We start from the raw sequence: 27127 nt of genomic DNA, 5'->3' as shown, positions 1-27127 counted from the left end.
AATTACTGTTTATATATTTATCCAACATAAAGCCCAAAGATATTCCTTGTCCTGCAGACTGAGACAATAATACAGAATATTTTTGGCTGTTTGGTCCCATATGTATTTTTTAAAGCATTGCAGATAATTTTAAATCATTGCTCTGTGCCAGCTCAGATAGCTGAGTCCACGCCAGGCTTGTTGTGGATTTTAGGAATTCATGGAATCATGGAATCACAGAATGATTTGGGTTGGAAGGCACCTTAAAGATCATCTCATTCCACCCCCAGGGACGCCTTCCACTATTCAAGGTTATTCCAGCCTGGCCTTGGACACTTCCAGGGATGGAACAGCCACAGTTTCTTTGGAAACCTGTGCCAGGGCCTTGGAAAATTCACCGTTTTTTCATTGCCTCAGTTTCTCCAAGTGAGGGAAGAACAACGTAATCATCAAAATATATTCTAGAGGGTGAATTCTCTGGAAGGAAATATCTCACACCATTTATTGCCTGGAGAAACGAGTGAAAATGTGCCATCTTTTCCATTAACCATTTTATTCAGCAACATGTCTGGAAATGTGAAGGCATGATTCTGATTTATTTACTCATTTCTGGCCTAACTTGTCTAACAAGTGTCCATTCCAGTGGCATTTTTGAACAGATCTTGACTTTCAAGACTGGAAATGGTTGGTTTTCGTGCCGGGTGGTCACTGTTTGGGGTGGATTCCTGTTCAGTGCAGTGAAACAGGATACAAAACTATTTATTAGGGAGTGATATCTCATGCATCAGGTTTGGGCAAACCCTCCTTTGTGGGATTTAGAGCAGCTTTAGGGGCTGGATGTGCCCGTGGCTTTGGGGATTACGACAGTAATACGGAGATTTCCGCTCCTTTTTTCGTCCCCGTCTCCCGCTGGGTTTCGGTTCCAGGAGCTTTGTGTTCCCCAGGAAATGTTGGATGTGAACACAACAGGCCAAAATGGTGATTTCTGGGAGCTCTGGGGTTCTGTGAAGTGTAAGGAGGGGAGGGGATTCTGCCCCTCTGCCCCCTCAGGGGAGACCCCCCTGCAGAGCTGCCTCCAGCCCTGGGAACAACATTCCTGAAGGATATGGAGCTGCTGGAGAGAGTCCAGAGGAGGCCCCAGAGCTGCTCCCAGGGCTGGAGCCCCTCTGCTCTGGAGCCAGGATGGGAGAGCTGGGAATGTTCCCCTGGAGAAGGGAAGGCTCCAGAGAGAGCTGAGAGCCCCTGGCAGGGCCTAAAGGGGCTCCAGGAGAGCTGGAGAGGGACTGGGGACAAGGGATGGAGGGACAGGACACAGGGAATGGCTTCCCAGTGCCAGAGGGCAGGGATGGATGGGATACTAGGAAGGAATTGCTGGCTGGGAGGATGGGAAGTCCCTGGCCAGAGCATCTGTGGTTGCCCCTGGATCCCTGGAAGTGTCCAAGTCCAGGCTGGAGCAACCTGGGCTAGTGGGAGGTGTCCCTGCCCATGGCAGGGGATGGAACAAGATGGCCTGGATGGTCTTTCCAAACCCAAACCATTCTGTGATTTTATAAGAAGGAAAAAACACTTCTTTTGGAATAAAGGAAGAGCCACAGTCTGAAATGAGAGCTCCAGGAGCTCCTTTTCCAGGGAGTTCCATTCTTGCCCTGCCTGTCAGACTCTGGAAATCTCTGTTACCCTTACTCTCAACACCTTGGTGTAGTTCCCTGCAGCTGGATCTGTTCCACTTGCTGTGTTTACAGGACAAACTGTTGCTGCCCTTGCTGCCTTGTCCCTTCCATAGCAGAGCAGTATTTTTTGATCCAGCTTTGCCAACCAAACATGGCCCAGACTGTGTTCATGGCACCTTTCAAACAGCTTTCACCAGCCTCCTTCCTTCTGAAGAGTTTGCTGCTGCTGCTGCTGTCACTTAATTTTTTGAAACTTTCTCTAATTATATGTTTAAAATAACGTGCAGGAACGCTCGTGACTTGGAAGAACTCCTGCAGCTGAGCAGGAGGAGCATTCCAGCAGGATCTCAACTGAGCAAAACAAAATAGGGCTGTTTAGAGGTGAGGTGAATTATTGGATAATAGTGGAGGTTGGACTTCCTTTTGTTAGAAAATGTGGAGAAGCTGGGGGGTGTTTAAATGCTTTTTGAAAAGCAGAAAACAACCCCTTTAAATTCAGAAAGCTACAGCCAATTTTGTTCCTTGAACTGTTGCCTCAGACTGACAGGAGATGATTTCAGATACTTGTAAAATTGAAAGAACTTCATGAAAACCTGGGAAATCCTCACAAGAGCTGTGCTTTTATATTGGAAAATCGAGTGTAAAATGCTCTGTGTGTTTGCACCGTGCAATGTGTGGAATATTTGTGAAGTGAGAGTTTTACCAGTTGTTGACAGAAGAAGGATTTAGTGACAATATTTGAGGGGACATCTGATGTGTTTTTACTTGACTAATTGATGCAATGAAAAGTTTTTTAGACACATGAACCTATTTTCATGAGTTTACTGTGACAGTGCTTTACTTCTCCTCTTGTCCAGGCTTTAAGAATTTGAAGATTTGGGTAAATGGGAAGTTTCAGTTCCATAAATGCAATTTATAGCAGCAGAAGGGGTGTTTTTCCCACAGTGGATTTAAAACACTTGACCAAATCAAAGCTGTGGGAGCTTTTGAGAGTCACTTCTGTACTGTAGAGGGAGAAAAAAGAGTCAAAATATTGACTCTATCAAGTTCATTCTCAGTGCTCTCATGCTTGATAATGTGTTACATAAAATAAAATGCAAAAATCAAACCTTACAAGTGCTTCCATATATTCTCAGGCAGCTCTGGAATCAATACAGAGGGATTATTTATCTGGCTGGACCTGTTGCTGAGAGGAATGAAGGGAGAATTACAAATGATTGTGGTTGGCTTTCTGGTATTTTGAAAAGAACTCCTCCGTGTGACTCCTCTCTCAGTTGTTTTGTGTTATTTTGAGGTTGTTTGGGGCATAATATAAGTGTGTAACAGAGGATTTGCTGCAGAGGAGTTGGTGTAAATCATGGGGTCTTTGTAGATCACAGAAAGGTTTTGGAAGGGACCTAAAAGATCATCCAATTCCAACCCCCTGCCATGGGAAGGGACACCTTCCACTAGCCCAGGTTGCTCCAAGCCCCGTCCAACCTGGCCTTGAGCACTTCCAGGGATGATTTCCAGGGAAAATTTTGAGTTCTCAACATTTCCCAAAATAAATGGACATGTGCATATGAGTGGAGCACAGGAAGCAACCAAAAATCTATTCAGACTGATGAGGGAAAGGTGGAAGGCTGTGGATGTCTGGAGAAACCCAGGTGTGCAGGGATCCCTTAAAATGGAAGGGGAAAGTAAAGACAAACATATAAAACATAATGAAGGATAAACATCTGTAGGACAGTATTTACACTAAATACCTGTGGGCTGGCTGGGAGGTGGAATAACAGCTCCAGCTTGAAGGAGGACTGCAGGAGGGAGACTGGAATGGGTGGGAGGAATAAACAGAATGCAGGAAAAAGAACCTGCTAAATAGTGGGAATCATCTTCAGAGGTCACAAAACATAGTTACAAATGTTTGTGGCAAGTCTGCATTTGAATTATTTGGCCTTGTGTATCATCCACTGTAGGAATTCCATGGATTTTGCCTCATTCAGAGCAGTGCAGCCCCTTTTTTTTACTCCAGTAATTTGGTGCCAGTAATCCCACCGTGCCACGCTGAGACACTGAATCGCTTTCACAGCTCCTGGGTTTTGTATCAGCAGGTTTTTGGGGGAGAAAGCCCACCTGCCTTGGGTTTGGCTGCTTTTCTTTCAGGAGGCAGCTTCTGAGCAGGATGGCTCTGCTGGGATCCACTGTTGGAAGAGCCCTGGAAAACTCCCCCATTAGTTTGATTTAAACGTGCTCTGAGCTCGTTTCGTTTCTCGCTTCACTAAATAAGAGCAGAGTTCTCAGTCTAGTCTGAGTGTAAAAGGTAGTTTTCTTGGATTCAGGTGCTTATCAGTCATCCAAAAAACCCCTGCACTGTTTTTCACCCTGGAATTCTTTATATCCTCAGCATTCTCGTTGTTCCAGTCCTGATGTTTCCTCACTGCTCACACGGTGTTCAAAGCAGCTGTGAGAGACCCTCCCTGAAGTACTTCAGCGGCTTCATCACCACCAAAAAGTGTGATTTATATCTGGTTTTTGCTTTTGCTGTGCAGCATCAGCTGTCAGGCAGGTGATCTAAGACTTTCTGCCTCGATATCTCGTGGGTGGCTTGACATGGATCATGAACTTCTCACAGTGAGAGATGATCTCTCCACATCCCCCTCTTTCCTCTCCTGTTCATCCTGACAGCAACACCAGCATTTAGAGTATTTTAAATCCAAATAAACATCCAAACACCTGGTCTGACCAAATGCAAATATTAGAGAGGTTCTGAACACCAAAGTCATCCTGTTTGGATGCTGCAGCTCAGAATCCCACAAGGTGAGGCCTTTAGTAGTATTGATCAAACTTGGTCTCGAGTCTCGATGCTGAGACAGTTCCCCCAGGAAAGATCCCACAGCCAGCTCAGAAAAACACAGACAAAACTTCCTAAACCTGTGACAGAGAGACAGGAAGAAGCCTGTGCCCTGACACCGCTCTCAGGGTTGTTGGATTGAAGGAGACAGAATATTTAAGAATTTCTTTCAAGAACTTGATTCGCTGTCTCTCGAGGGCTGGCACATAAAACTGTTCCCTGTGGCAGCATTGTGCTTTTCAAAACATGGTAATCCTGCACTCATCATGGCCCAAGGCAGCCAATCTAAGGGAGCAGGAGTGGGAGGAGATCTAATAAACAGAGCTAAACCAGCCACTTTCCATTTATTTGCAAGAAGATGGAGCTAAATTGTGATTCTTTCTGTTGGGCTCCTGCCACCAGCTGAATTTCACATGCAGCTGCAGAGCAGGTTGCACATCTGCAAGCCAAAAGAGATTTTCCTTCTGACACCAGATCTAGGCCTGCCTCTGAGTTTACATATTTATGGAGTTGTTCAGACTGAAAGGGGCCTTGGGAGGTCCAACTGAAGCAGCACCAGCACTGAGACAGATGAGATTGCTGAGGGCTTTGTCCAGCTGGATCTTTGATGACCTCCAAGGCTGGAGGTACCACATTTTTGGACCTCCTTTTCCTGGAGGAAAATATTTTTCCTTTTATCAGTAAATCAGAAGCTCTGTGGTTTTGATTTACAACCTTTGTCACTGCACATCAGTAAAGGTCCTGTCTCCATCTTGTTGAGAAACTTCTCTTAGGGCTTTTAAAGCTGCTGGTGGGTCTCCCCAGATCTTCCTCTGCTCTGAGCTGTGTTCCCTTGGCTTCTCCTTGTAGGGCATGTGCCCCCAGTTTGGTATCACCTGCACACTTGGTTACCACGCCCTCCATCTCTGGGGCACTGATAAAGGTCTCAAACAGCCCTGAGGAACTCCAACAGTAGTTGGCCTCCAAGCAGAGCCTGATGATCCAACCAAATTCTCACCCAGAAGTCACAAAAGTAATTTCTTCCTATTCTTTTGGCCACTTTCCTGGGATCTCCGAAAGCAAACCAGAAGGAGCTGGGAACAAGTGATGGGTAAAGGGATTTTCACAGAATCACAGAATGTGCAGAGCTGGAAGGGACCCACAAGGGCCATCGAGTCCAACCCTCAGCCCTGCACAGGATCATACCCAGGAGTCACCCCCTGTGCCCCAGAGGATCATTCAAACCCTCCTGGAGCTCTGGCAGCCTTGGGGCTGTGCCCACTGCCCTGGGGAGCTTGGGCAGTGCCCAACCACCCTCTGGGGGAAGAATCTTTATTTAATATCCAACCTAACCCTGCCCTGACACAGCTCCAGCCGTTCCCTGGGTCCTGTCCCTGGTCCCCCCAGAGCAGAGCTCAGTCCCTGCCCCTCCTCTTCCCCTCACAAGGAGGTTGTTTCCCAGGTTATTTCTCTGATTTTAAGACTTCTTCTTAAAATGTTGGGCTGTAGAGCACAGAAGAGCTACCTTGGACTCAGCACTGTCTCTGGTACAATTTTGCCAAAACAGCTTCCTGGGTAACCTCAAATTATCTTCTCTTGAGTCTCCAACACCTCTGGACTTGTTTTTTCGTGCAGCTGTGAATGAATGTAATAGAAGACTTAAATCAAGTTGACTTTGTGCTTCTGAAACAAACCTGTGTATTTTAAAATGATGATGAAAGATATTGGAATAAAATAGTGGAGTATCCTTATAAACCATTCCTGGGCAACCTGGTCTAGTTGAAGATCTCCCTGCCCATGGCAGGGGGTTGGAACTGGATAATCTTGAATGGCCCTTCCAAGCCAAACCATTGTGGGATTCCAGGATTCCAGGCTCGTGCTGATCCTGCTTTGCTTGTGAGCCACCGTGGTGCCCCGTGGTGTGGCTTTTACTCTGCACAAGTGGCCCATAATTAACTCCATGAAAACAACCAGCAGCAGGAATTTATCATCCTAATTCCTGCACTGATGCCACCAAGAGAAGGGATTTCCCAGCTTATATTTCTCAGGCATCACCACCCCTGGCAGCAGCAATTCCCATTCCTCTGTGACTCAAAGACTTGGACATTTTTTTTGGGGGGGGGAGGGCAAAATTTTCTTTGGTACATGGAGAAATAACACCCAGTTTTCATTCTTGAGGTGAATATAATTCAAAATGTGTAACGGTGAGATGAGAAGGCAAATAAATAGGCATAATTTAGATGAGGCATCTTGTCTTTGGTGGGAGACATAAATACAGTGGTGCATTCCCACGTGCACCTCCGAGATTGAGCACATTTGTATTAACAGCAGTGCTACAATTACATGCAGATTAGATGCTTGGCTGAATAGCTGTAAGAACTTTGAATAGATTTGTCCTTCTCACAAAGGTTTTCATTTTCTTTGGCAGCTCAGAGTGTTAACAAATTAGAGATCGATGTTCTACCAGGGCAGGGGAGGGAAGTGAAGCATAGCTGGGCAGAAACTTCAGAGACAGTAATAGTTGCAGTTAAAAGTATTAGTTAGTGGGGCCTGAAAAACAGAATTGGAAATTCAAATGAGAAGGTCACAGAATTCACTGTTTTTCAGATGTTATCTGCTGATAACTGAGTTAAGGATTTTGCCCCACTTGCTGCACATTGAGTGTCTCTGACAACCACACGAGTCATGGAATCAAACAAACTCAGGTGGGAAGGGAATTGTCTTCCTGCAGAACATTTTCCCACATACAGCTGTTGCTCCTTTGTTTCATATCATCACAGATTGGTTTGGGTTGGGAGGGATCTTAAAAAAGATCATCCAGTTCCACCCCTCTGCCATGGGCAGGGACACCTTTCACTAGCCCAGGAATATTTTTTTGGAGTGGGTCTTAGGACTGCCTCTTCCTGTGGCACCTCCAGCAGCTTTGTTTGGGTACCTGGTTGCTGTTTTATCCCCCTGTAGAAACAGATATGTGGGGACACTGGCTGTCCAAAATCCTCCTTCAGTCCACAACAGTTCACACATCTCTTCTATCACAGGGACAGGCTGGTCCAGGACCAGTTTCTTCCAGGTTTTGTAGAGGCAGAAGAGAGGGAATTGCACTTGAATTGAAGCCAAGGCAGGAAATATGGAGGTCTAGGCAGACTCCCCCAAAATCCTGACACTGGTCTTAGCCTTAACTTCCTTATCAGGAAGGATCCTGTAGGCTCAGCCCAGGATCCCAGATTGCTGCCTCACCTTCTTTTTAATTGTGAGGCTTCTCTTCCAGTTTTAATTCCCTCTCCCTGCCTTGCTGCAACTTTTCCCAATTACTACACATAAAAGTGGGACAAAATGAATGCTACAAAAGCTCATCCCCTGATCTGTCCCTGCAGCTTCAGCCTCTGTTTCTGAGTTGTCCTGAACATCCTCATTGCGTGGTTGAAGCCTCTCATTTAGGGATCTTTGGGTGCTTCTCTGGAGGTGCCTTTTGTGCTGGAATTCAGTCTTGCTTTGGGCAGGAACCATTCTCCTATGGAAAGATACTCCATTTGCATAGATTCCCATAAAAGCTGAAATATTCCCAGGCACAGAGAACCTTCTGGTCCATCCAGGGGGTTCTGATGACAGTCCCAATGAGGGCAATCAGTCCCCTCCTTCAAAAATCAGCTCATTATAGGATGTAAAAAGAAGAGTAGGAGTCTTAAGTGTTCTGTAGGTTCCCTGCATGAGGAATTGGACATCTTTAGTTTCCTCCTTGGAGCTGAAAACTGCAGCAATTGGCTGACTGGAGCAGCTGCAGCAAATAAGAGGAGTCATAACTTGTATAAAAAATAACTTATCTAAAAATTCAGGCGAAGGCCTGATCTGATGACATTTCAGAAGGGATTACTCCATCCATAGATCATTTGGAGGCACAATGAAGATGCAGTATCACTTGGGATTGTGGATGATGTTTTATGGTTGGTTTTCCATGGCTTGTTAAAATCAATTCTGTGACAAATGGAGGTTTTGAATTCAAATGAAAATGCCATAAAAAACGGTCATATTTATAAAGCTGTAATGGAATATCATTTGGAATTTGGGTGTATGCACACAAGAGTAGATGGTCTTACTCTCTCTTTATTATTTCTTCTTCCCTAATTCCTCCCCTCCTTGCTCAGTTTGTGCCTTTAGTGGCAGTTTCACAGATTAAACTTGACTGGATGCTTTAAGTTTATTTCTTCTACCAGTTAATCTTGTCCAGAGGAGGCACTGGAGCTACTCCCAGGGCTGGATCCCTCTGCTCTGGAGCCAGGCTGGGAGAGCTGGGAATGTTCTGGAGAACAGAAGGCTCCAGGGAGAGCTGAGAGCCCCTTGCAGGGCCTAAAGGGGCTCCAGGAGAGCTGGAGAGGGACTGGGGACAAGGCCTGGAGGGACAGGACACAGGGAATGGCTTCCCAGGGCCAGAGAGCAGGGATAGATGGGATATTGGGAAGGAATTCCTGGCCCAGATTGCCCAGAGAAGCTGTGGCTGCCCCTGGATGCCTGGGAGTGTCCAAGGCCAGGTTGGCCAGGGCTTGGAAAAACCTGTGTCAGTCCTGAGTTTGGCTTAAAAGGGTGAAACGACTTCATTTTGGCTTTGGAAATCTTCTCTTTTAAGGGCACACAGATCCCGGGCTGTGTGTCAACAGAATGATTAAAACAAAATGCCTCGTGTTATCCACAAGTGGGTTTGCTGAAGACACTGAGATGAAATGGCCAAAAGTACAATTAAGGGAGGGGAAAAAAAAAAAAAAAAGGTTAACAGCAGCAGAAATGGATTAAAAAGAGGCCAAGAAAAACTTTCCAATTTGCCATTCAGGGAACAGGATCATCTTTGCCCATGGATGAGCTTTTGAGTCCTTCCGTGGGGGAGGATGAGAAGGGAAAAAAAGAAGTCTTTAAATTAAAAATTCTCCCCTGCTTCTCAGAGGTGCCAAAACAGCCCAAGCTCCTCGTTCCTTTGGTGGGTGGAGCAGGTGCTGAGCTGAGCCGACGTCAAGCTGGGCTCATTTTTGTCTTTCCCGGCGCTGAAAAACCTGAAGCAAAAAAAGGGCAGATCCATCTCTCCTTTGTGTGCAAGTCAAAAGTCTTTTTTTTCTCTATCAAACAAACTGTTAACTATGTAACTTATTAAATTTAATTAAAAAAAACTATAAAGTTAAAATAGATTGCACGAATGTCGCCCCCCTCACACTGAATCCGTTCGGGGATTTAAGAGCCCAAAGGGCTTGAAAGCAAAAAAATTCAATGCCAAAGCAAGTAATGGTGTTTCTGCAGGGAAAACTCTTTCACCAGGTTTTTAATAAAATAGTGCAGATAGGTGATGTATCTCTAGTGAAATTAAATGAGGGATCTCAAGTTCTCCTGGTTCTTTTGATAATCTTTTATCAGCTTGGATGACACAAGATCTTTCAGAACTTTGCCTGTGCTGAAAATCTGAAGATTTTTCAGCAGAGAGTAAAACATGTACTTTGTGCTTTGAGGTCCCCCATGCAGACAAAACAGTGACCTTCTGAGGGGCTGGAGGGATTTATTTTCTTGCCCAGACCTTTGAAATCAGAGCTGTCAAGCAAAATAATTCTTCTCTTATTCCTTCATAATATGTTCCTTAAGAAGCTTCTGCTCTCACTTCTGTTCAGGGAAGATTATTTCAGGGGCAACCAAGGTGAAAAGACTTTGGCCCGTGGTCAGATCTCCTTTTTCTCTGCCTGAATGATGGTGTTATTTATATTTTCTGTGGCTCTGTGTATTTATCAGGGCAAATTGGAGAGATTTTAAATTAAAATTGAAGTTCTCTTTCACTTCTCTTCCACTCTCCAGCCCGTGTTTCTCTCAGTTCCCTGGTTTGAAGGTGCCTCTGAAACAGGCACCACTTGTCACTCAGTTTGGTTGAAACACAGGCATTGTCTTTGAGCCAAAACCACTGGAATGGTTTGGGTTGGAAGGGACCTTAAAGCTCATCCCATTCCACCCCCTACTATAGGCAGGGACACCTTCCACTAGCCCAGGTTGCTCCAACCTGGCCTTGGACACTTCCAGGGATCCAGGGGCAGCCACAGCTTCTCTGGACAACCTGGGCCAGCCCCTCCCCACCCTCCCAGCCAGGAATTCCTTCCCAATATCCCACCTAACCCTGCCCTCTCTCACTGGGAAGCCATTCCCTGTGTCCTGTCCCTCCAGGCCTTGTCCCCAGTCCCTCTCCAGCTCTCCTGGAGCCCCTTTAGGCCCTGCAAGGGGCTCTCAGCTCTCCCTGGAGCCTTCTGTTCTCCAGGGGAACATTCCCAGCTCTCCCAGCCTGGCTCCAGAGCAGAGGGGCTCCAGCCCTGGGAGCATCTTCCACAGCAACAGAGAGGACTTTAAAGAGGGGAAGGTGTAATTCTGTAAGTGAAGACCTTTTCATGATTCACATGCCCAGGAACCTCAATCAAAGAGACAAATTCATTTGGCTGTAATATTTACTGCAACTTGAGTGGCTTATTTAGTTGAAAGAATCCCAGGAATATCTGTGAAATACATAGATCTGGGATGTCATAAACACAGCTGAGCTCTGGGTGTTCGTGCACAGGGTGCTCGAGGCAGAACGTTGCAGGTGCTGTTGCATTTCTCTTCTCTTCCCTCCATCCTTCCCACTCCCCTCTCCACTTTGGGGAGAAAACAGCTGCCTTTGGCACTGTTTGGGACTTGTGAAGATCCACAGCCCCGATCCAGGTATTTTGTCACTGCTGCTGAGCTGAGAATTGGACTGTAAGTTTTGTCCTCCTCTTTAAGTTAAACAGTGTGTGAATATGCAGAATATACGTCCAGAGTTAATCACAGAGTGGTTTGGGTTGTAGGGACCCTAAAGACCATCCAGTGCCACCCCCTGCCATGGGCAGGGACACCTTCCACTATCCCAGGCTGCTCCAAGCCCTGTCCAGCCTGGACTCAGACACTTCCAGGGATGGGAATAATACGTGTATATTTATCTGGGGACTGAGGAAGTGATGTTATAGCACCATTTTTATTCTGTATTTAGGGAAATGACCGTTGCCCTTTTATCTTGAGGATTAGGGAGGACTTGTTAAGTGAAACCACATCTCTGGATTATACCAAGTTTATCTCTAAAGCAGAATCTGAGTGAGTTTCAAAGCAAGACCGGAGCCAAGAAACACAGCACACTTCATCTGAGATAACAAATGATTCCTTGATAGCTTGAGTCTCCTGAAGGATTAAAACTTCTTGGCATAGATAGCAGCTCAGTTGATCACTTGAACTGCAATTAAAAAGTAGAACAAGTACACTCAGAATATTGTTTTTGTGTCAGAAATGCTCCTTCATGCTTGAAAATGATAAAAAATTGCGATCGATCCTTACAACTGTTGTGTTCATCTTTATTGATCAGGCCAAAGAAAGATAAATCGCAGCCCAAATAAGATTATAGTGGATGTGGGTGTGGGAGGGGACTGGGGGTGATGGAGGACTATTCATCATCTCAGCCCCTGACCCGTCCTCGCTCGCCCCGTCCTCAGTCGCCGCCTAATCCCGGACCTATTGATTCCATCTCCATCCTGGAAACCCTGGACTTGGCTGTCATTGGGCAGCTGGGATTGCTGGATGCGAGGGGGTCACCGGTGTGAGCAGGGTTTCATTTGCACTTTTCTTACTGGCCAATGATGATTTATGAAAAAAATAAACGAGCCCACGTTCCCCGCGCGTGGAAACCTCGGTTCCAGGACAAATGAGTTATTAGGGCTGGATGTGGGAGGCAGGAGAGCAGCAGAGCGCTGTGCTCTCTGAGGTCTGGGCCTGACCTTTGACTGCAGCAGGTCTCAGCCAATTTGTTATAATTTGTGGGGAAAATATTAGCCTTGCAATACAATTTTCCCCCGTGTCTGGAGCTGGGGGATTTGTTCAGTGATTTCAGTGTGTTTTGAGATTCGCCAGGAAGAACCTTGGAAGGTGAAATCTGTAAGTGGAAAAGAAAAATGTTTTTCCTTTCTTTTCTGGGTTTCTTTTTTGTTTGGTGGTTTTTTGTTGTTTTTTTTTGAGTTAGTTCTGAGTCTTTTGGAATGTCATAAAGTTGTTTTTGCTGGAGTGGGCCCTCTTACCTGTAACACAATTTGGCACAGATAGATGTTGCTCGGGACACGTTTACTAACCCAGTGACCACAGACCCTGTGTCATCTTTGACTTTTACAGAAGAGTGATCTCTCCATTTACAGGCTTTTCCCTAAAAACCTTGTTGGCCTTGTTGCTCTTTCATACATCAATGTCCTGAACAAATAAAGCCGGTCACTTTAGCCACTATTAAAATTGGAATGACATTTTCCATGGACTGTGCCGTGCCTTCCATGTATGTTATAGAATCATGGAAGGGTTTGGATTGGAAGGGACCTTAAAGAGCATCTCTTTCCATCCCCTGCCATGGGCAGGGACACCTTCCACTGTGCCAGGTTGCTCCAACCTGGCCTTGGACACTTCCAGGGATCCCAGGGCAGCCACAGCTTCTCTGGCCAACCTGGGCCAGGGCCAGGAATTGCTTCCCAATATCCCACCCATCCCTGCCCTCTGGCCCTGGGAAGCCATTCCCTGTGTCCTGTCTCTCCAGGCCTTGTCCCCAGTCCCTCTCCAGCTCTCCTGGAGCCTCTTTAGGCCATGCAAGGGGCTCTCAGCTCTCCCTGGAGCCTGACATGTTTAACACATGTTAAATATTTTAAAGATTCACAATCAATATTGAGGCATCAATAACTTGAAACCAGGGGATAAAGTCGTAGGTGGTTAAAATGAGGATTCAGAATGGTTTGATGGAATCCCACAGGGTGTGACTGTGAGAGTTTTGTTGCCTTGTTGCCTCGACTCCCCGGGATTCCTGATGACTCAAAGCTCCAGAACAGTTCTTGCAAGTGCCAGCCCAACCTTTCTGCATCTCCACGACCTGTTTCCACTGTCAGGCAGAGAAAAAAATGCTTTTAGGGAAGTTTTGAGCTGTTTTAACTTTTCTTTATTCCTCCAACTGTGCAGCCAGGTGCCTTAGTTATTAGAGCTGAAATCCAACTGTGCCGAGGCTATAAAAACCTCCTGAAAAATGCCAAGTATATATTATTTAGACATGAAGCATCACAACATTACAGTGATTTGTCTTTGGATATGGGATCATAGAATTCTTTAGCTTGGAAAAGACTTTTAAGATCATTAAGTCCTGCTGTTCCCTCAGCACTGCCAAGGCCACCACTGACCATGTCCCCAAGTGCCACATCCACAGGGCTTTGAAATCCCTCCAGGCATGGGGACTCCCCCCCTGCCCTGGGCAGCTGTGCCAGGGCTGGACAGCCCTTTCCAGGAAGGAATTTTCCCAATATCCAACCTGACCCTCCCCTGGCACAGCTTGAGGCCGTTCCCTCTCCTCCTGTCCCTTGTTCCCTGGGAGCAGAGCCTGACCCCTCCCTAGGTCCCCCCTCCTGGCAGGGACTTGCAGAGCCAGAAGGTCCCCCCTGAGCCTCCTTTGCTCCAGGCTGAGCCCCCCCAGCTCCCTCAGGAATTCTCCAGCCCCTTCCCAGCTCCCTTCCCTTCCCTGCACACGCTCCAGCCCCTCCATGTCCCTCCTGTTTGAGGGGCCCAGAACTGCCCCCAGCATTCCAGGGGGGGTCCCAGGTCCCAGCACAGGGAACAATCCCTGCCCTGCTCCTGCTGGACACACTATTCCTGATCCAATCCAGGATCCATTGGCCTCCTGACCCCCTGGGCACTCCTGGGCTCATGTCCAGCACCCCCAGGGCCTCCCTGGGGAGCCAGGGCTGCTGATAACCCATGGAAAATGGCTCAGTGAGCTCTTCCACCATCTCCCTCAGCACCCTTGGGTAGATCCCATCCCACAGACCAGAGTGTCTCTTAAGTGCTGGAGCTGCTCACTGACCCTTTCCCCTCGGATTATGGGGTCTCCAGTTTGCTCCCCATCCCTTTCTTCCAGCTCAGGGCTCTGGGTGCCCAGGGGGGCAAGAGGGCCAATGGCTGCTGGGCTGGCTGAGGAAGAGTGTGGCAGCAGGAGCAGGGCAGGGCTTGTGCCCCTGGGCTGGGCGCTGGGGAGGCCACCCCTGGAGTGCTGTGTCCAGCTCTGGGCCCTGAGCTCAGGAAGGCCCTGGAGGGGCTGGAGCAGGGGCAGAGAAGAGCAGCGAGGCTGGGGAAGGGACTGGAGCCCAAGTGCTGGGAGGAGAGGCTGAGGGAGCTGGGGGGGCTCAGCCTGGAGAGGAGGAGGCTCAGGGGAGACCTCCTCACTCTCTGCAACTCCCTGCCAGGAGGGGGGAGCCGGGGGGGGGTTGGGCTCTGCTCCAGGGAACCAGCAGTAGGACAAGAGGGCACGGCCTCAAGCTGTGCCAGGGGAGCTTTAGGTTGATATTAGGAAGAAATTCTTTCCAGAGAGGGTGATCAGCCATTGGAATGGACTGCCCAGGGAAGTGGGGGATTCTCCGTCCCTGGAGGTGTTTAAGGACAGACTGGATGTGGCATCAGTGCCATGGGCTGGAAACCGTGGAGGTCGTGGATCAAGGGTTGGACTGGATGACCTCAGAGGTCCTTTCCAACCCAACTGATTCTATGATTCTATGATTCTAATATTAATTTCTTGCAGTGTTGTGAGAATTTTTGATCCCTCAAAGGAATTTAATTAAAAAAAAAAATATATTCTGCATTCTTAGAAGAAGCTGAGGTGGCTATGAAGTGTGGTACCTGGTTATCCTCCAGGTTGATGGTCTCCAGCAGATCATGTTCCTGCAAGCCTCATAAACTGGTTATTTTGTTGCTGGACAGGTCCAGCTTCTGTAGCTTTCAAGCTCTCCAGCCAGGACAAGAGGGCACGGCCTCAAACTGTACCAGGGCAGGGTCAGGTTGGACATCAGGAAGGAATGTTTTGCATGGAGAGTGCTCAGCCATTGGAATGGGCTGCCCAGGGAAGTGGTTGATTCTCCGTCCCTGGAGGTGTTTAAGGACAGACTGGATGTGGCATCAGTGCCCTGGGCTGGGAACCACGGCGGGGTTGGATCAAGGGTTGGGCTGGATGATCTCGGAGGGCTTTTCCAACCCGGCTGATTCTGGGATTCTGTGAACAACTGATCTTACTCCTAAAGACTGAGGCAAAGAAGACATTGAGTTTCTCAGCCCTTTCCTGGGCCTTTGTCACTGTGTTTCCTCCCACATCCAATAAAAGATGGAAGTTCTCCTTAACCCTCCCTTGGTTGCTGATATTTTTATTGGTACTTTTTAAATTGTCTGTTGTGGCAGTTTTAAGTTACAGTTGGGCTTTGGCCCTTCTTATTTTCTCCATGCCATGACCTCACACCATCTCTGTATTCCTCTGGAATATCCTACCCCTTCTTCTAAAGTTCACAAACTCTCCTTGCCATTTTAACACATGGAGAAGTTCTGTTTCTTGCTGATCCTATCTTGCCTTCATTCTGGAAAGGAAGGACTTCGTGGGACTGAGTCAAAGCCATTCCTGGGCTTAAGGGAGATGAAAACACGTTCTGAAATTAAAATCAAAATTAAAATTAAAATTAAAATTAAAATTAGCAACTGATTGAAACGACCTGGAAGTTTGGAATATCACAATAACTCCCCGCAGAGGAATTTTTAAGGTGAAGACTAAAAGAGAAAGTTAAAATGTGGTTAATTTATTGTGTGGCTTTGAAGTTTGGCTCAAGTGTCACCTGTAAACCAGATGGGGAGATGTGTGTAAATAACACAAATGGGGACATGGAAAGAAGGAAGGATTCAGTATTTTGATTTTTCTTTCTGATGAAGAAGTTTCAAGGCCTCCAGGAACACCTTGTGCTACATGTGGGATTCTTACCCCGTGTCTCTTTAGAATTTCCTCTCTCCTTCATAACCTTCCAGAACCAAGAGGACACACATTTAAAAAGTAATCTTTGAAATTTTGTGTGTATTTCATTTTATGGTCAGGTTTTGAGGGTTTTTTTGAGCAACTTAAATGGATAAAATATCCAAATTAGCTGTATTAACTAGATATTATGATGCATATAAATGATATTGTTTGAAACCTGGTTTTATTTTGTTTTCTTCCCTTCCCAGAGTGCCCAGTTCTACAAAGTCACCACAGAGCAATACCAAAAAGCTGCTGATGAAGTGTCAGCTCGGTTCAAGTAAGTCTGTTCCCCTGGGTTTTTTTGATTCTGCCAGCTGGAGGAGTTTTTATCCCCATTAAAATGCACAATAATTCCCCTTCCCCCCCTCATAGATCCTATCAATCCATGCTGGTTATTGAAAGGAGGGAATTTGGAAGAATTTGGAAGCCAGTGTATAGAAACCATAAGCTGCATAGAAATGGGATGCAGAGTTAACATATATTAATTAATTTATAGTCGATAAGAAGCGTGGAAATACTCTAAAAATATATTCCCTTTCTCTAATGGAGCACCAAAAACACAGCTCCAGCTTTGCATGACAATCGTGTTCATCCCGTGCCTGCCTGATGGGAAAGATTTAAATTGGGAACTTCACTTTGCCCTGAGCAGTGAAGGTCAAATGAAATAATTTTGATTAGTCCTGAAGATGGTTAAATAAAGATCCAGTAATTGGTGGATCAGAGGGACTCTGACCCTTGGCCTTGGACTCTTCCCCTTTGGCTGCTTCATCCCTGAGGCAGAAGGTTCCATTTATCATTTTAGTGAGGAGACAGAGGGAACTTTTCACACCCTTTCTGGTCTCTGCTCTAACCCAGAAATGCTGCATGAAATGAATTATTCCACGATGATTTTGAGATTTTGTCAGAGGGATTTTCTCCTGGTTCCGTGTTTTGTTTTGACTTTCGGGGAGAAAATCCCTTTTGAGCCGCTGATAATGATGCAAATAAAATTCTTTAATGTCAGATAAACCTCATTTTAGCTCTTAATATCCTGAATTGTTGGATATTCTCGAGTGAACCTGTAAATCTTTGTGCTGGTTAATGGACTGAATTGATCTGGCCCTTAACAAGAGGGACAAGGTGACCATTGATCAAGGGCTGATTTCAGGATAATTTGGAGGGTGTCCCATTAAATCTTGAAAAGCAGGGAGGTTGGGATAAGATTCCCATTAAGTGGGTGTCTCCTCCCTGGGTTACACTGAGGTTTTTAAATCTCATTATTGCCTAATTTCACTTGCATTATTCCAAAGGGAGGGTTTTTGGGGTTTGAAACAACTGATGCTGAGGGACCAGCTCAGAGCTCTGACTGGGGTTTGTGGCCAGAGGTGGGATATGGGCTTTGGGATTGGGTTTTTCTTCTGATATAGGAATGATTTCCCGAGTAAATCAAATACTTTGGGGTTCCTTTTTGCACAAATGGAGCTGGGAGGTATTGCAGAGGAAAGGGAAAAAATAGGAAGTAAAAAGGGGAAAAATAGGAAGTAAAAGGGGAAAATTTAGGAAGGAAAAAGGGGGAAATAGGAAGGAAAAAGGGAAAAATAGGAAGGAAAATGGGAAAAATTAAAAAGTAAAAAGGGAGAAAATTAGGAGGGGAAAAGGGAAGATTAGGAAGTAAAAAGGAAAAAAGGAAGTAAAATGGGAAAAAATAGGAAGAAAAAAGGGAAAAAATTAGGAAGTAAAAAGGGGAAAATTAGGAAGTAAAAGGGGAAAAATAGGAAGTAAAAACGGAAAAAATTAGGAAGTAAAAAGGGGAAAAAATGGAAGTAAAAAGGGAAAAAATTAGGAAGTAAAAAGGGGAAAATTAGGAAGTAAAAGGGGAAAAATAGGAAGGTAAAAGAGATAAAAATGGAAGTATAAAGGGAAAAAATAGAAAGTAAAAAGGGAAAAAATTAGGAAGTAAAAAGGGGAAAATTAGGAAGTAAAAGGGGAAAAAATAGAAATTAAGGGGAGAAAATCAGAAAGTAAAAAGGAAAGAAAAGAAGTAAAAAGGGAAAAATAGGAAGTAAAAAGGGAAAAAATTAGGAAGTAAAAGGGGAAAAATAGGAAGGTAAAAGAGATAAAAATAGGAAGTAAAAAGGGAAAAAATAAGAAGTAAAAAGGGAAAAAATAGGAAGTAAAAAGGGTAAAAAATAGGAAGTAAAAAGGGAGAAAATTAGAAAATAAGGGGAGAAAATTGGAAAGTAAAAAGGAAAGAAAAGAAGTAAAAAGGGAAAAAATAGGAAGTAAAAAGGGAAAAAGTTAGGAAGTAAAAGGGGAAAAAATGGAAGTAAAAATCAGGGTGTTCTTACAAATAGTCCCACTTTATTGGGACAGGGCTGCAATTAGTCACCAAGTTTTATTGAGACAGCTTGGATTTCTTCCCCTTTTTAAGCTACACCCCTTTCAAGTGTCAAGTACTCTTATTATATATTAAATATTTCCTGATTTTTTTATATAATGAGTCTACAATTAGTTATCAAGTTTTATTGAATTGAATTTCTTCCCCTTTTTAAGCTACATCTCCTTCAAGAGTCAAGTGCTCTTATTATATATTAAATATTTCCTGGGTTTTTTATACAATGAGTCTACAATTAGTGACCAAGTTTTATTGAGACAACTTGGATTTCTTCCCCTTTTTAAACTACACCTCTTTCAAGTGTCAAGTACTCTTATTATATATTAAATATTTCCTGGTTTTTTAATACAGTTAGTCTGCGATTAGTTATCAAGTTTTATTGACTTGAATTTCTTCCCCTTTTTGAACTGCACCTCTTTTAAGACTCAAGTGGATACAATTATTATATATTAAATATTTCTTGGGGTTTTTATACAATTAGACTACAATTAATTACCAAGTTTTATTGACTTGAATTTCTTCCCCTTTTCAAGCTACTTCTCTTTCTAGAGCAAAGAGAAGTAGATATTATTATTATTGTATATTAAATATTTCCTGGTTTTTTGTATACAGTTAGTCTACAATTAGTCACCAAGTTTTATTGAGATAACTGGAATTTCTTCCCCTTTTTAAGCTACATCTCCTTCAAGAGTCAAGTACTCTTATTATATATTAAATATTTCCTGGGTTTTTTATACAGTTAGTCTACAATTAGTCACCAAGTTTTATTGAATTGAATTTCTTCCCCTTTTTAATCTACACCTCCCTCAAGAGTCAAGTGGATACTATTATTAGATATTAAATATTTCCTGGTATCTTTTATACAATGAGTTTACAATTAATTGCCAAGTTTTATTGAGTTGAATTTATTCCCCTTTTTAAGCTACCTCTCTTTCAAGAGCAAAGAGAAATGGACATCATTATTATTATTATTATTATTATTATTATTATTAATTAAATATTTCCTGGGTTTTGTATACAGTTAGTCTACAATTAGTCACCAAGTTTTATTGAGAGAACTGGAATTTCTTCCCCTTTTTAATCTACACCTCCTTCAAGAGTCAAGTGGATACTATTATTATATATTAAATATTTCCTGGTATTTTTTATACAATGAGTTTACAATTAATTGCCAAGTTTTATTGAGAGAACTTGAATTTCTTGCCCTTTTTAAGCTACATCTCTTTCAAGAGCAAAGAGAAGTGGACATTATTATTATTATTATTATTATTGTTATTATTGTTATTATTATTATTATTATTGCTATTATTATATATGAAATATTTCCTGGGTTTTGTATACAGTTAGTCTACAATTAGACACCAAGTTTTATTGAGAGAACTTGAATTTCTTCCCCTTTTTAAGCTACATCTCCTTCAAGAATGAAGTGGATACTATTATTGTATATTAAATATTTCCTGGTATTTTTATACAATGAGTCTACAATTAGTTACCAAGTTCTATTGAGATAACTTGAATTTCTTCCCCTTTTTAATCTACACCTCCTTCAAGAGTCAAGTGGATACTATTATTAGATATTAAATATTTCCTGGTATCTTTTATACAATGAGTTTACAATTAGTCACCAAGTTTTATTGAGAGAACTTGAATTTGTTCCCCTTTTTTAGCTACATCTCCTTCAAGAGCAAAGAGAAATGGACATTATTATTATTATTATTATTATTATTATTATTATTATTACTATTATTATATATTAAATATTTCCTGGTTTTTTAATACAGTTAGTCTACAATTAGTCACCAAGTTTTATTGAATTGAATTTCTTCCCCTTTTTAAGCTGCATCTCCTTCAAGAATGAAGTGGATACTATTATTGTATATTAAATATTTCCTGGTATTTTTATACAATGAGTCTACAATTAGTCACCAAGTTTTATTGACTTGAATTTATTCCCCTTTTTAAGCTACATCTCTTTCAAGAGCAAAGAGAAATGGACATCATTATTATTATTATTATTATTATTATTATTATTATTACTATTATTACTATTATTACTATTATTATATATTAAATATTTCCTGGGTTTTGTATACAGTTAGTCTACAATTAGACACCAAGTTTTATTGAGAGAACTTGAATTTCTTCCCCTTTTTAAGCTACATCTCCTTCAAGAATGAAGTGGATACTATTACTGTATATTAAATATTTCATGGTATTTTTATACAATGAGTCTACAATTAGTCACCAAGTTTTATTGAGAGAACTTGAATTTCTTCCCCTTTTTAAGCTACACCTCTTTCAAGAGTCAAATGGATACTATTATTGTATATTAAATATTTCCTGGTATTTTTATACAGTGAGTCTACAATTAGTCACCAAGTTTTATTGAGAGAACTTGAATTTCTTCCCCTTTTTAAGCTACACCTCCTTCAAGAGTCAAGTGGCTACAATTATTGTATATTAAATATTTCCTGGATTTTCCTTCCTCCATTTAGTCCCTGAAACTGCATCAGTCTGCAGGCTAATTAACCCCATTAAAAAGGGGGGAAAATACAAATATCCCAGATGGATTTGCAGCCGAGACCTGGCCGGGTCTCCTGCCCTCTGTGTGCAGCCCCTCCTTCCGAGCCTGGATTGCCCCGAGATTCCGACTGCCCGTCAGAAATGTTTTATCTCGGCCAGGTCCCGATTCCCATCGATCCAATTGGGAATTATCAAACGGGGCATCTCGTTCCCATTGATCAAACCCTAAAGGAGAGGGTTCAGGCAGTTCCTGCAGCTCCCAAATCCCATTAAACCCCCATTACGGCGGAGCGACGTTCCCGACGCTTCCATTAGAACCCGAGTTATTCCATTATGGAGGTGGCTCTGTTAATAACCAGAGGTTTACACAAGAAGAAAAGAATGCCATATTACAGGAAGAGAGCCAGGCTCTGGGCAAGGATTTGAACTTTCCCTAATCAAATTGTACCTTTGGATTGTGGGGTTGGTTTTTTTTTCCCCTGAATTTGAAGTTCGGCAGCTGCGGTGGTGACATTTTTATTCCCTCGTGGAATTTAGAGCCGAGTAACATCTTCATTATTCATTTAGGAGCAGAGTAAGCAGATAGGGCATATTCAGCCTAAAATAAATGGGTTTTGTCTTCTGTGGGTTTTGATTCCTTGTGGGAGATGTAGCTTTTTCCAAAATATCCTGCCTTTCCCCTCCTGCTCCGCTGCTCTCATTGACAACACGGAGTTGCTTCTTGCTGCTGTTTTTTTGGGCAAAAACTTAGTCCCCAGCCCCGGGTCCAAACCCCAGGGTCTCTTTGGGGATTGCCTGATCCTTTTGGTGGTGAGGTTTTGCCCACTAATGTAATTAATTCCCCAAATTTTGCTCAAGGAAAATGTGTCTACACCAAACCCAAATTCTGGATTTTGTGCATCAGAGTGCAGGGTTTGTATAGATCAGACTCACGGAATATCCTGACCTGGAAGGGAACCACAAGGATCATTGATCCAACTCCTGGCTCTGCAAGGACAATCCCAACAATCCCATCCTGTCCCTGGGGATGTTGTCCAAAGTTCCTTGAGCTCTGGCAGCCTTGGGAGCCTGAATGAAATTCCTGGAGGAAATTATCCAGCACTAACAGTTGTAATCACAGAGGATCCTTTACATCATTTGGAAATTTAGGTGTTTGTTCTGAATCCCAGCTTTTGGTGGCTTTAATTCCCCTTACTGTGAGACTTTTGGGCATGAAGCTTTGCCATGAGGAGAAATTCCTCTGGGGAACTGTTTGAAGGTTTGGGATTTGCTCAGGCTGCTTCACGCAGTAAAATCTACACACATCCCAGCCATTTTCAGAACAGTTTTACAGACCAAATCGATCCACTTCAGGTGATCCTGGATCATTTCCATTGCTCTGATGGGTGTGGGGACTCATTTATCTCCAGGCACTTAGAATCTGGAAAATATCTTCAGTAGGAATATATTTGATTTGACTCAGGACAGAATGAATGGGGATAAATGACAAATCATCAGTCTTCCTTTGATTGCTGACTTCTGCACCACAAAGCTTGGTTTCTCAGTGTTTGCTGAAAATAAAACTTAAAGCATCAGCATCATCATCACAGAATTGGAAAGAACCTTAAAGGATCATCCAGTTCCACCCCTGCCATGGGCAGGGACACCTTCCACTAGAAGTCGTGTTGGATGCTCATCTGTAAATATTTGAAATACTGGGAGCATTTCCTTGGAGCTGTGTTTTAACTAATATTCTTTTGAACTGTAAGTGAAGCTGAGGGAGTGTGTCATGAAGCCACATTAAGTGAATAGCAGTGTTGGATCTTCAAATACAATTGTCTCACAAAGCAGTGATGCTGATTTTCTGGACATTGGAAAAAAAGGATAGAGAGGAAACAACCTTTTTATCGATGACATTGGAGCGAGTCCAGGGGAGTGTGGCTTTATTTCACTGTCCTCATTACCCCTCCTCTGATGTTGGGGCACATATGGTGACTTTGAAGGGGCTCTTCTTCACTGTAAATTAGGAATATTGATAGTTCCTTTATGCAAACATCCTCAGGAACTATCCTGTTGTACTCACGTGCTGCTGTAACGCAGAAATCTGTGTTGCAGAGAGCCAGGCAAATCACTCCTGCTTTCTTTCTGCTTGTGCAGATCCCCTGCTGAGAAACTCTCAGATTTTTAGTCATTCCTTTTGTACCTTAATTAGAATTATAAAATCTCAGAATGGTTTGAGTTGGAAGGGAACTTCATAGCTCATCTCATTCCAAGCTCATTCCCGGGGCAGGGACACCTTCCACCAGACCAGGGTGCTCCAACCTGGCCATGAATTAACAGTGGCTGCTCTTAAAAACTAAAGTTGAAAGTACAGAATATGAGTTATTTGTGAAACACTACACAGTGTTTTTTCAATAACAGAAAATGGAAAGCTATTCAAAATCCTTGGATGGATCCTTCAGGCTTCCTGCCTTTAGTTAAGCTGCCTTCGCTCAGCCAAGGACGATGAGCTCAAGGCAGAAACATCCTGAATTAATCTTTCCTCTTACAAATACAGCCAGTATTTGTGGTGCTTTGTCAGGAAACAATCATTTCAGTGCTGTTTGCCCTGCTGATGCTGTGGCTGGCAGTAGGATAGAATTATTTTGTCACGTGTTCCAACTGGGGACGGACGATCCCGAGTTACTCCTGACATCCCGTGGAGAAGCGTAAGCTGTTCATAAATTAGTCTGGGAGTGCCCAGGATTAAATACCACCAGCTCAGCTCTGCCCACAGGGCTTTTCACAGCTGCAGAGCTACTTGAAGGTCTCATTTCTCTTTCTTTCTGCTCTTCTACCTCTTCACAAACAGCTGTGCTGACACCGGGAGAGTTCCTTATCCTGATTTAAGTGGTACTGTTGACTGAGCTCTGACACGTTGGACTCCACAAGCATCATTTTGGAATGTTTGTTGTGTTTTTTTTTTTTTAAATAAACCAGAATCTGGTTTATTTGCTCAGTTCTTTCAGCCAGGACTTGGTGCTGATGGATTCACCCGAGGGCTGTTTTGGGGCAGAGCTCATTCAAGGAACGTTTGACTTTGTTCTACGACTTTGTCCAAGAGATTTTGTTTTCCCCGGTGTTCCCTCAGCTGGTGAAACACTTCACATCCTGAATTCCTTAGTCATGGCCTTGGACTGGAGAGGCAAAGAAGAATTAGGAATTTCTGCCTTTCTGCAGCTCAGCTTAGAATCAGAGAACCACAGAACAATTTGAGTTGGAAGGGACCTTCAAGATCACCCGGTTCCAACTTGATGAAGGGGCCTTGGAGGTCACAGTCCCCCCTGTCTCAGTCGTTCTGCAGCCTGTAAACATACAGGAGAATATCCCTTGGACAGCTTTAGAAAATCAAAACCCTATAAACCCTTTATTCCCTGTGTTTACCTGTGAAATGATGATCACTTCATACGTGGCAACGTTGGTTTCCCCTCCGGCAACGCAGACATTTAACTTTCTCCCTTTGATCAATGCAGTCCATTAGGAGGGAGGGAACTCAACAGGGCTGGATGAAATATTAATTGTGCACTTTTTAGCTGGATGCAAATTCCTTCCGAGCAAAGTGGGAGCAGGGGAGGCTGGCACAGCATCTCTGTGTTTCTCTGTCAAACAGAGTCCTGAGTCGAAATATCTAATTAAAATGTGAAATGCAAATGTGCTTGTTTGGTCAGCAGACAGGTTTGAAGCACTGACTGCGTTTTTTAAGAGTTATATCAACTTTTAAAGTCCATTATTCAAAATTCAGAGAGCACATTAATGAAGAGAACAAGCCAATACTCCCTGTGTTTGCCATAATCTTTTTTCCCCTTCTGAGAAATCATGGATACATTCATTAAATCTCCCTTCAGGCTACCACCAGTTTTACACACAGTTGAGATACTTTACAGCCTGGAATGGAGAAAACAATCTTTATATTAGTTTTAGTAGAGGTCATGAGTAAGATTTTTTTAATTTTATGTGGATTAATACTTAAGATAACAAAAGATTTTCTGGGAGGTAGGACAGGTGGAGTAGGACAGTTTTTGTAGGATATTGTTAGGTTGGGATGACTGTAGGATTGTTATTGTAGGATAACGAGGGGGAATTGGAATTAAATGATCTTTAAGGTCCCTTCCAGCAAAGCATTCGATGATTTTATGATCTGAAGGTCCTTTTCAAGTGGCTCTGGTTGATGTGTTGGAAGGGGGGAAGCACATGCTCATGTTTCAGCCACTGTAGGTTTTCTCTATTTGCTTGCCGAGAAAATGAAGTAATTTTACAGAACTCCTTTATGAAGTCAAGTGAGTGAAACTCTCCCTTCACACCTCAGTGGCCAAGAGTTAAATTGGTGTGTTTTGTGTGCTGGGAATCATCCGAGTCCCCTGGATATTGATGGATGTTCTCATTAAGGACCAGCCCTCGCTGGCTGCAGTTCCAGGGCAAGGAGCTGCTCCTCATGGCGTGGCTGGAACATCAGGCTCTGCCCTGGGACATCTGGCTGCCTCCTCCCTCCCAAGGAGTAAAGCCTCTTGTTTTAATGCTTTAAGCAATCCTTTGTTGGGATTTCCCACAAACACGACTCGGTGATTTCCCCATTACGGCATTAAAGCCAGGAAGGTTAAACACCCCCCCCTCCCCAAGTCTCTTCCTTTTTATTATTAATTTGTTCTGTACTTCCTAATCTTTCGTGGCTGAGATTTACAAATACCTTTTCCAAGGATGTTTTTAATGAGGCCGAGCCATCTGTGGGATGAAATCCTACAAATCTCACGGCCCCCAGAACCGAAGCTCCCTCTGGGGGAACGGAAGCTTTGTTTTGCAGAGCTGTTGGGGGGGTGATATTTTTAATTTTAAAGGAAATTCACCTGTTCCTGGCTACGGGGTGAAGAATGAATTACCAATTACCTCCACATGTTCCAACATGACACTTCCCATTGCAAGGAGCTTGTAGTGTTTAGTCAGGGCCCCCCCTGGCTATGTCACCATCCACTCCAAAACCACAGGGTGGAAAGACAGCACTCCTTGATCAGGCAGTAATATTTGGGGGAGGGGGGGGAGCTGCAGGGAGGGAGGTCAGTGCCACAGACCTTTGTTTTCCCATCAGAGCTCCTGAACAAGATGAAGTGATCAAAGCAGGATGCCGGAGCAGCGGCAGGATCTCATTACTTTGGAAGCTGCTGGGGCTGCATCAGGAGCTGCTGATTTACATTCACAGCACCTCCACTGCAGCTCATTTGCTGCTGCTTGTAATTAACCACTTCTTCCCCCTTTTTTTTAAATCCCTTTTCCAGTAGTTTTGAGCTAAATCAGGAAAAAAAAAAATAATAGACCACAGTGGTTCTGTTTGGGCTCCACCTGAGGGAAATCCCAGCGATAGAACCAAAATATACATTAAACATTTGGGAAATAATATCAGATCCTGTGCTTTGTTGCAAAGGGCTGTCAGAGCCAGTGAATCAGGCTTGTAAAAATAGTATTCAGATGTCTTATAAAGTATATGGAATGACAGAATGGTTTGAATTGGAAGGGTCCTTAAAGATCACCCAGTTCCACCCCCTTGCCATGGGCAGGGACACCTTCCACTAAACCAGGTTGCTCCAAGCCCCATCCAACTTGGCCTTGGACACTTCCAAGGAAGTGTTAAGCTTCCCTTGATACCTCCTAGTTCACATGAGATTAGTTATAAAAGTAAAGCTTCAGGTTTTGTGAGTAAAAACTGTTACTGGACTTGCAAATGGTGGCGTCTGGCAAGTGTCTTGCACCTCCCTCACTCTAAAAAGTAAAATGGTGTGAAAGGTAAAATGGTAAAAAAAACCCTAATGGTACAAAAATACTTAATTTAATTATTCTACTGTGGGAAATAGGTAAGATTTTAGGAGCACAGGTAGGCTCTAATAGCTGTTCTCTGAGCAGAGCTGTGC

General features: G+C 43.7%; 1 protein-coding gene across 7 annotated transcripts in view; it reads left to right on the top strand.

Annotated features, from left to right (window-relative positions):
- CHCHD3 (coiled-coil-helix-coiled-coil-helix domain containing 3) overlaps window positions 1-27127 on the top strand; it is a 145340-nt gene that overhangs the window by 99004 nt on the left and 19209 nt on the right. For all 7 annotated transcript variants that reach the window (XM_064656603.1, XM_064656600.1, XM_064656604.1 and 4 more), the window contains one exon: window positions 16522-16592. In XM_064656603.1, coding sequence (XP_064512673.1) covers window positions 16522-16592 — 71 coding nt within the window. The remainder of the gene's footprint in view (window positions 1-16521; window positions 16593-27127) is intronic.

The sequence above is a fragment of the Pseudopipra pipra genome, chromosome 5, assembly GCF_036250125.1.
Source record: "Pseudopipra pipra isolate bDixPip1 chromosome 5, bDixPip1.hap1, whole genome shotgun sequence".
NCBI classification, from domain to species: domain Eukaryota; kingdom Metazoa; phylum Chordata; class Aves; order Passeriformes; family Pipridae; genus Pseudopipra; species Pseudopipra pipra.
The sequence above is the reverse complement of the archived record's forward strand: the minus strand, read 5'-3'. Positions and strand labels throughout refer to the sequence as shown.